The 10,215-nt window shown below is 50.6% G+C and overlaps 1 protein-coding gene across 1 annotated transcript in view; it reads right to left on the bottom strand.

Moving 5' to 3' along the window:
• Window positions 1–2,638: 2,638 nt before the first annotated feature.
• Window positions 2,639–10,215, bottom strand: part of PLEKHM3 (pleckstrin homology domain containing M3) — a 176,595-nt gene continuing 169,018 nt past the window's right edge. The window contains exon 8 of the mRNA XM_037165943.2: window positions 2,639–8,220. Within this exon, the coding sequence (XP_037021838.2) occupies window positions 8,043–8,220 (178 nt within the window). The 3' untranslated portion in view covers window positions 2,639–8,042. The remainder of the gene's footprint in view (window positions 8,221–10,215) is intronic.

Here is a 10,215-nt window from a genome sequence, read left to right as displayed (position 1 = left end):
TCACCCTTACAGTACTGACTCCACAGAGGGAGCTGGGGGGCAGGACTGTCTTTCTACATTTCTGCTCTCCTATAACTGGCAGTTGAGGTTGTAAGTCACCGGTTCGATAGGTGCCCACATTTGGAATGAGTCTGGTTCATTTCAAAGGCGTTCCTCTCCTGAACCAAGGCAAAGCTGGACACAGCTCAGGATTCCCTGCATTTCCCAGGCCTTTCTGGGCAAGAAGCACCTAGCGATTTCCCATTTTAAACGCCACTGTCCAGAGTGACGAGGTTCATGTTCGTTGGTTGGGTCTAAAGTAGACCCTCATGTACATGCATCTGAGGACAATTGCAACATAACCAGGAAGAATTAAAAAATGAAAGGGAGACTGTTACATGGTTCCCTTCATAGGCCAGCCTAGTCACCCGTGGCCACGACCTGGACACTTCTATTTGCCAGGCTGTCTGGTGATGGTATATGCTGGGTAGATGGAAGCCAACCACACCCTGGAAGAAAGTTAAAAGGATCAAGGGTAAGGTTTTATGAAAACAAATGCAGTCTATGAGCAGCAATTTCTGAAGCACTGCTGGGCTGGGAGGGAAGCAATGACCATCCTCTGGAGAGCAACCAGAGGCGTTCAGCCCCTCAGCATCCCCTTGACGCCCTTCCTGCTGTGGACCAACCACCAGTGTGCTGAGCAAATGTTTATTTCAGGGCAACGTGCTCCATTTAACCTAGTGGTCCTTAACTCTCGGGGCACATGGGAATCACTCCGGGAAATACGAATACTCGGGCCCCGTCCAGAGAGATTTGATTCAATTGTCTATATGGGGTCCTGACATTTTGCTTTTTTTCTTGTGTTTCTAATGTGGGAACCACAGATTAAATCCACCGTCTTGAGCAAAAAGGACAGGTGGGGGTGGGTCCGGGAGCAATTAAGGGAGATTCAAATCACCATCTCCTGAGGGTGGGGAGAGGTGAGCCAGACGGTCTGTTTCCTGACGACATCTCCGCACAGCTTCTCTCGGATGCTGCCCCAAATTGCTGGACTTATCCAGCCCCTTGCTCACCACAACTGGGACAAATCTAACTTGGCCTGTGAATCAGATGAATTCAGGCTCTCTGACTAGGCCGAGTGTCTGGTTTGGGTCAGTGAAACATTAACCCATTTCTTTTTATCGCGGACTGTGTCAGGTTTCTTGTGAGGATGAAGTCCAGTCGCTCCTTGGACGGCCTGGATAGGAGCCCCAGTTGGTTTCCGGAGGGCGGAGGCTGGGCATGAACTTGTTTGGGTAGGTGTGTCTCGGGGAGTGAGGCTCAGGGTTCACCTTTGGTAAATGGTTAACCAGAAGCACCTTTTCAGTCTCTGCGATGTCTTTCTTTGAGAAAGTGAGTTTCATTGGTGCTTTTGCAGGGCTCCACGCGGACAGGAGCTGCACCCTGTGGGCTTTATGGTGGAAGGTTGAGGGTTGGCCCAGGCAAGGTGGTGTGGATATTTCCATCACTTCTCCCCTCCCAGACGGCTGCTCTCTCTCACATAAACACCTACTCTTTACTTTTCACTCTTTGCTCCCAAAATAGGGTCTGCAGGAAGGACTAGTGAACTGGCCTAGTGGCCCCTTGCCTGGCACTTGTCCATTTAATTTGGAGGGTGCAGAGGTGAGACGAAACAAGGGGAGAGAGGTCAGGGGTGATGGGTTTTGGTGGAAGGACAGCTCGTGCGTGAGCTTCGGCAGGTTCGTCTCGGAACTGCAGAAAATCACCATGCTCTGACTTGGCAAATAAGGCCCATCACACAGTATCTGCATTTTTAAAAAGTGTTGTTTTTCATAAACATAGGAAGGGCTGGTGAGAATATCAAAGAGATATTTTAAAGCCCTGGCAGCTCACTGTTAATACACCTCAAATCTTGACTTTCGAATTAACAGCCAGGGCTCATCTTGGAGTTTCACCAACTCCGCAACAAGAATAATTTAATGAAGTTGTTCTAAGAGACAGTACCTTCTGCATTGTTTATTGAGATGACTTTATACATTGGGAACTGGTGCACTTAACAGATAAGCATAGAAACTAGGGGCCTTGTCCACAATACAACTTCATTTCATAGTATTACAGTTATTGATACTTTAAAAGGATGTAAACAAAAATATGGGAAAGCAATGACAAGATGAAAGGCAACAAAAATCCAGAAAACAGAAACGACACATACATAAATTAGCATGTTAGCTACTTCGATATTTCGAATAGCTCAACAGATAGCGACGCAAGAGCCCAAACCCCGAGTGTCCGTCCGTTCTGCAGTGCACGAGCCCAGCACAGAAACGACATCATTCCGGCCCAGGAACGAAAAAACAGCGTGCAGATGTTTTCTGCGTCGCCGTGTTCAAAACTCTTCATTTGCAACCTCAGCATTTTCCCTCTTTTTACTGTCCCTCAAAGACAATGTCTTCCCCCCTTACATTTTCTGCAGTAGGTTACTGGCTGGCTGCACTAAGACCGAAACTGGTGACCAGAACCCAAGCCGGCCTGCAGCAGCGACAGCCGAATTTCGTAGCGGCTCGGTGCCCTGCCTACACCACCCAAACATCTCATCACACATTATCCCAGGGGTGTCCCCCTTGGAAAACAGGTGGCAAAATAAAAAGAAACGTTTGCATAAAGAAAAAAATCCTTTTATGTTTATTATGTAATTTCTTAACCTGAAAAAGGCTGAGTTCATGGACTTTACAGATGCAAGACTGGATAACTGGTTTAATTTCTCTGCCCATTGGCCTTGCTGACATCATGGCGTTCCCCTGAGTTTGGTTAATGAGAGCAAGCAGTCAAGCAAACAGAAAGATTTGCAAAACAGCATAAAACAATGTGAAAACATTACTCAGTCTGTATCTTCTGTATTTCCTGGTAAAAGTGTCGGCGGAGCTAAGAAGCCGGTGTTCCTGCCCCTCTTCTTCAACTATGCGCTTCCTGCAGGAACCCCTTTCACTCGTGAGCTTAAGGCACCGGGTTGAGCGAAGGTGGAAGGTCCGACATGCGTATGGAATATGCAGGCTCTGAGGGACCTGTATGGAGAGGAACTGGCGGGGGAAGAAACAAAGTGATTCATGTCTAGGCGGAGAGGCCTGCAGCTTCAGGTGGGTCGGAGAGACTAGGCGAGAAGCACTAAGCAGTACTATAAGGCACTCCTACGGGGGAAAGAAACTAACGGGCTGGCCAGTGTGGAGAAGGAGCCTCGGGCCCCAGCGGTCCACTAGCCAGGGTGCTAGCTATGAGGCCTGAATCTGGGCCAGGGCCCAGGTCTAGGGGCAAGGAAGGTCAAGGGAAGGGGAGGAAGGGAGGCTGGTCTGCAGCTCTACGGTCAGTAGGAGGAAAGCTTCACTGGGCCGAGTTGCTGGGACACTTGCATCTTCTACCTACAACAACTGGCTTCACTCCAGACCTTTCAAACAAGATGGCTTCTCTTTCCACGAGGAGGAACCACGGCAGAACTGCAGTTGTCTCTTCACTCAGTCGAGCGGGAGTTTAACAGTGCCTCCCATCACACCGGGGGCCGCCTGTGAGCACTGCCGTGCCACGGGATGTGATCATCTGGAACCCATTTCACAGAGAGCCCGACAACTGCAGGTGTGCCAAGGAGGGCAGCCCACGCATTGCTTTCGACTTTCACCTAGAGTTTCACAAGGATTCGGATTCTACCTGCTAAGGTAAAAACTCACCAAAACACCCTGCACCCCACCAAAACACACTGCTGAGAGCCCCTCAAGTTAGAGATTTTTGAATACAATGCAAGTAGCATTGTGACCAGTAAGGCTGCCTGCCGGGTGCTGGGCCCAACCTTGCGCTGTCCCACGTGACAGAAACCAGCAGCCATCTGCTCGGGTCGATGGCACTGTCTGAGTATTCACTCAGCTCTGGGTTCAGCCCGGAGCGGTTGTTTCCGCTGGGCTCAGGGGGAGAAGAGTAGTATCAGGTGCACAACACACGGCGCTCCTACTGCCCAGCTGTGCACAAGTACCCAGGACAGAAAACCAGAGGACTTTGAAACACGCAGCTCTGGGCCAAGGAGGGAGGTGTTCACTTCTTTCCGTCTTTCCCCAAATTCTCTACTTTTTCACATTATCTTAGAGTAAGAAAAGTAGTGAGACAGAAAACCCAAGAAATAAAGGAGAAAATTGCATGCATCTATCTCTCCTGGGAGAAGTAAAAATATAAAATAGCCTTCGCGGTGACTCCAGGCAGCATTAGCATCAGGAGTTGAAGGTTCACTTCATGATCAAGTTATTTCAATAGTACAGCAGCCCAGACACGCCAGCGGCAGCAGCAGCTTCACCCTACATCAGGAGCAGGACGACCGTGGCTTTGTCCGAGAACACTCTCTTTGCAGAAAGTGTTCGGGGTGGCATCACACAGTGCCCAACCTGATACAGTATTTCATACAAGGCCTCTTCTGCCCACACAAACCCACAGGTTTGGAAGCCAAGCCTTTTAGAGAAGGCCTGGGAAGACACCCTCCCTGTCCGCGTTCAGCGTGCACATGCGCAGAGACGAAAACAGAGGCCTGGCCGTGTCCGAGGGGCCTGCCCCCAGCTCAGCGAAGGCTGCTCACGACAGCTGGAGATGTAAACGCCTCCATTCTCAGTGCGGCGGGAGGAAGTCACGCATCGTCCCTTTGTCCCTTCGTCCCTTCGCAGGAGCCTGAAAAGGCACCACTGAGTGCGCTGGGAGCCACGGGTCCCAAGAGCTCGCAGTGGTCCCTTTTCGGTGCAGGCCCGGTCTAGAACAATCAAAGAGTATTACCTCCTCAGCTAATCAAGTATTACAGCTCCTAAAAAGATTACCTTTAGCACTACACACATGAAAACGACTATAATGCAGGCCCCTGAAAAGGCTCAGTGAAGCAAAGAGGGGAAGACAGGCGTTTACATGGTTTTCATATAAAGAGGCTTTCAAAATTGGGAAAAAGCGGCCCTGGAGAGAACACAAGTCGCATTCCAGTTGACTGCTTTTTAAGTACTTTGTGGCCTTCCTGCAGCGGTGCAAACTGAGGTCTATTTTAGGAACTGGCTGCTTTACTGCAGGGTGAGGTGCCAGCGCTTTGCCAGGGTCGGACTGTCTCACACAGGAGTTTCTGGCGCTCAGAGGAGGGAGTTCCTCAAGTGATATGGGCCTTTCAAGGGAAAAGAGGTTCTCCTGGGTCGGCTGCCAGCTCTAGGAGATTAATTGGCCATTTTCTCATGTGCTTTAGGCACAAGATATTTAATATGGGATGAAAAACAGAACGTGAGGGAAAGCGGGTATTAGCTTGGTCTTACAGAGGTGGTAATCCACAGATTTGCCTTTGTTTCCACAGTTTCTAAGCAGTGGAACAATTACCTAACCATACACCAAGTAATTGGTTAGAGTTGAAAACAGTAAGGGCCTTCATGGGCTCTCAGGCATTCTGGGCTGAAAACAGCAATTCTGAGTTTTCACGGCAGACCCCGCTCACGCCGGCTGTGCTGTCGGGTCGGGTTTGGGTGGCAGCCACCGCGAGTGCAGCACGGGCCTCCCCTGGACGCGGCCAGGCTGCCAGAGACGCACGGACACGAGAGCACAGAGGCCGCTGGGATACAGCGCCAGCTCTGGGTAGCTGACGGTGATGGCACATCTATTTTCTTCCCTTTAGAAAATAAGCAGAAAATGATGCTGCTGGAGAGCTCGCAGCAGAAGTTCACAGGGACTGTGGATATTTAGCAGGGCCCTCTGAACGGGCCCTGGGGACAACAAGGGCCTTTAGAACTGGGACCCAAAATGTCCCCCTGACGCATGGTGGGTCTGACCCTGGGGGCCATGAGATGGGACAGGAAATTCAGCACACGGAGCAAGCGTGCTAGGAGGGCAGGAGACGGCTGTGCACTCACTCAGGTGCCCAAACGCACTGCGTCGGGCACGGCCTCGCCGGCAGTCGGAGTTGCAGATGCATTAATTATCGCGAAGGCAGAAGTGAGCTACAGTGACAGGGAGCGGGGGTGCGGGGAAAGGCACTGTGCCATCGGGCACATCTGTTTTGTAATAAGCAGGCCCATAATTCTCTAGTGAAAGATCTTGTTCTGCTATCTTCTTTGAGGCTGAAAAATATAAGTGCTGTATTTCACAGAAGGGGGGTAGGAAAGAGGAGATGATCAAATTTGTGTGCCTCTTTGCCAAGTGCTTGAGATTTTCCACCCTTTACTTTCGTGTGCTATGTTCTCTATAACTAGAGCGGGATTGGGGGCTGGGGAGTCAACCTGTTTTTCCAAGAGTAAAAGGCACCGTAAGGCATCTCGGGAATGGGGCCCTTGCCTCCGAACAAGTCTCCGCGCCTCGGACGCAGCTCCTATAGGATGAGAAAACAAATGCATGCGTGGTGCGGAGTTATTGAGTGGAAACATGCGTTCCGGGGGCAAAGGAACCGGCACAGCTCGAGAGGCGCGATGCTTACAGCAGATGGTCTGCACAAAAGTCGGTCTGACACGCCGTGTCTCTGGGTGGGTGGAAGGGTAATGAATTGGGATCTGGAGGGAGCAGGGTGTGGGGAGAAGGAGCAATGGGGTCAAACGTACCGTTGTTTCAATGTGAGCTTATTTTTTTGTCTGGAAAGAGTTGAGGTGAGGAGGGGGAACCGTGGTCCCCAGCGCCACCCCGGTGCCCCTGTCCCCGCTGTCTCTGCCACAGCCACCGCTAGGCCGGCTCCTGCCAGGGCGCTGCAGTGGAGGGCACTCCCCTGCCAGACTGCCAAGCAATCTGTTGTATTTCTTCTTCCTACATTATCTTAGCACTTCTTGTTTTACTGTACGGTGGTAATGATCTATGTGTATGTATATTTATTTAAACAATATTAGATTTAACTCATTAAATATATTTTGTAAGTTTGGTATTGTCTTAATAGTCTAATGTTGGCATTTTGAAGTTCCAGGCTATTCTGATTTTTTTTTTTAAATGATTAAAAAATACGACGGTAGCAGTGGCTAAATTGACAGAGGTCAAGCTGAAAGTTCAATGAAGAACAATGGGAAATAAAGCATTTACAATGACTCTGCAGGAACTGCCTACACAGGATTCTGTGAAAAGAAATTGAAGACGGTCTCTTGGAACGCATGCACTACGTATTCACCAGTCCACACACGGATGTATTTAACGACAATCCTCGGACATTTCCTCAGGCCAGCACCATTAAAATATCATAAATACCACCCAGGGAGCCCCGGGAACGGCGGCACACACAGGGGCCTCGCTCGCAACCTGGGAAACGGGCGGAGCGTCGCCTCGCTGGCGGAGCTGAGATTCGTACCAGCAAACAGAGCAACAACGTGCAGTAATTAATGGTCCCAGCGGTCTCGCTCTCTTTTCTTAAGAAAAACCTTTTCCGAGATGGACTTCAAAACCAGAACTCTCTCTCCCGATATAAATTAGGGGTGCATGCTTTCTGTCGGGGGAGCTCGCACTCTGGATTGCCAATCCTTTCGGCTCAGCTCAGGCGATCCCTGGGGAGGAAGCTGCGGGGAGAGAGCCAGGGACACCGGATCCTGGAAGGGTCCCAGAGTCGTTCCTGTGTTTTGAAGATTTTCGTAGGAAACAGATGGTGATGGGTGCTTGCCTCGGTTACCTGGCTGGGCTATGAAGGCTAAAAATAAATAACCGCCCCCCCCCCAAAGCACTGTTGTTCTGTTGGAAATGCTTCCTCCTCTGTAATAAAAAAATGGCCCCTGAGAGCCAAAAACGAAAAAGAAACACGTCTGAACCATAAAGCATTATGTGTAAAGCACATTTTGCTTGGGAGCAAGCAGCTGAAATTCATGGCTATGTGTAATCAGTTATTGGTAGTTTTTTGAGCCACAGAGGCTCCGTGGACCTTTGAGACATCGACTTACACAGAACATACGGATAGGTATGTGTGTGTGCATACATGTGTATAAATATATATCTATAGCTAGCTGAACATGAGACGTACTCTTCATCCAGAGGGGTCTAACTGGCTAGCTAGGACGCCCCTGGGGCTGATGGGTCACTGCGAGGTCACTCTCTGGCCTTGGGCCCCTGCCCAGTCAGGTGTTCTGGTAGGACAGCTCGAACATGTTGCAAGCCTCCTCCAGGCTCTCGTCCATGTTCAGCCTCTGCCAGAAAGACTTCTGCTTCTTCTGCAGCTCCCGACGGACACACCGCGGGCAGGGGACAGACTTTTCTTTGCACTCAGAATGGAAAACGGCTCCGCAGCTCTCACACCTGTAAAAGCCAGCAAGGGACATGATGAGCGAGGGTGAAATGAGCAGACACAACAGCTGCAGCCCCGCGGCCTGCGTGCAGCTCGGGCCGCAGCGTTTCATTCTGCACAGCCACGCCGGGAAGAGAGATGACTCATAAATGAGCGCTTCCCTTTTTTTCCCAAATGTTCAAGGTTGAATTGCACTTGGAAAACTTTCTTCTCTCTCCCTTTTTTTTTGGTGATTAGAAGTAGCTGGGGAGGAGGCTTTTCGCTTACTGGTGGGCCGGAGCCAGCAGTCAGCTAACAACACTGTGATCCCAGTGCTCGGATGATGGACAGGGTTCTAGAAACTCTGTTAGCTTCCTCTCCATGGAGCGGGAAGGGCGTTAGCGACAGAAAACGCGTACGAAGGGCCTGCGCAACTGAGAACACCCCGAACACCAGTACAACCCCGGCGTCACAGCTGTGCAAACGCAGCTTTCCACGGCAGTTAACGTGAGCTAAGTGGTTCTCCATCAACCCCCTTCCTTTATTTGACAGGATGGGAAGATAAAATGACACATCTTCTTCGTCTTTTGAATGCTGTCCTGTGGTCTGTTGTTCTCTGAGTTTTATTTGTTCAAATCAGGAAAACCCGCCCACCCTTTTAAGCCTACCTTTATAAAACGAGTAGAAATAGTAAGGCACAAGGGAGTGAAGAAGAGGATACAGTTTTTTAAACTGACACACAGATACTATGATCTGTAAGAGCAGACATTCCAGGTGGATGACTAGTTTGTTGTTTGGCTGGGTCGTGGAGGCCTGCACAGGAGTCAAGGCAGCTTGTTTTTACTGCAGAGTCTTTAATAATGAGTAACTGACAGGCACAACTATAGCTGCTTCGGTGGGTGGCTTGCCAATGTGCATTAATTTCTCATCCTTCCACACATGAGCGACAAGGCGACTATTACCTTGCCCCCAGAGCCCAAGGAATTGGGCTTACGTGATTTTGTTCAACCAGCAACGCCAGGGAGGGGCCAGCACTGGACGAGGTACAAAGCTGGTTACGGCCACCAAGGAGCCAGGCCTCGGGGCTCAGCCTTACACTTCTTTTGCTTTCCCTACAGTATCGTGAGTTTTGTTCCTGGGTTCCGGATAGTCCTGGGAGTACCACTCCTTTGCCTGCCACTGAGTTACTCCTGGCACCAGTCAGGATTCAGAAACTTTGCCCAAGGAGGATCTAGCCACCCTTGTACCCAGGGGAGCAGGCAGTGATTGGAGGGGGAGACACCGGGGAGGCTTAGGGTCAGTGATAGAAAGAAGCCTCGCCACATTCACAGCCCCTACCCCTAGCTCAGCTCTCTGGGCCCAGTGAGCCGTACTGGTTAGGAGAGTAAGCGAAGAGTAAGCAGAGAGGGATGGCTGCCTTCCACTCCCCACTTACATCACTTTCTGGCTGGGTAGCTGCCGTAGACTGAACCGTGTCCCCGCGCCATTCCGGCATTGAAGCCCTAACCTTCAAATGCCACTATAACTGGAGACAGGGCCTTTAGGAAGTAATTAAGGTTAAGCAAGTGATAAGGGTGGGCTGTGATCCGATATGACTGGTGTCCTTACAAGAAGCGACAACAGGAAGCTCAGAGGAAAGGCTGCAGGAGGGCTGCAGCCGGTGGCCATCCACAAGCCAGGAAGAGGGCGCCACCCGAAACCAAGCCCCGCTGGCCCTCGATCTGGGACTCCCGGCCTCCAGAACCGAGAGAAAGAAACCCCTGCTCCGAAGCCGCCCAGGCTGTGGTACTGTGCACGACAGCCTGAGCAGACTAACGCGGTGAACTTGAGCAAGTCACTGCACCTCTCTGAGCTTCATTCACTTTCCTTATCTGTTAGGTGGGGTTTCCATGACCATATACCTCGTAGAGGTGTTGTGAGGCTCCTGTGAGATCATGAAGAAAGCTTTCAGCACAGTTCCTGGCAAATAGCAAGTGCTTAACACAGCTAAGACTGCTCCTTTCATGTACGCAGCTGTCTGCCGCCTT

The sequence above is a fragment of the Artibeus jamaicensis genome, unplaced genomic scaffold (assembly GCF_021234435.1).
Source record: "Artibeus jamaicensis isolate MK-2021 breed Jamaican fruit bat unplaced genomic scaffold, CSHL_Jam_final contig_1015, whole genome shotgun sequence".
NCBI classification, from domain to species: Eukaryota; Metazoa; Chordata; class Mammalia; order Chiroptera; family Phyllostomidae; genus Artibeus; species Artibeus jamaicensis.
The sequence above is the reverse complement of the archived record's forward strand: the minus strand, read 5'-3'. Positions and strand labels throughout refer to the sequence as shown.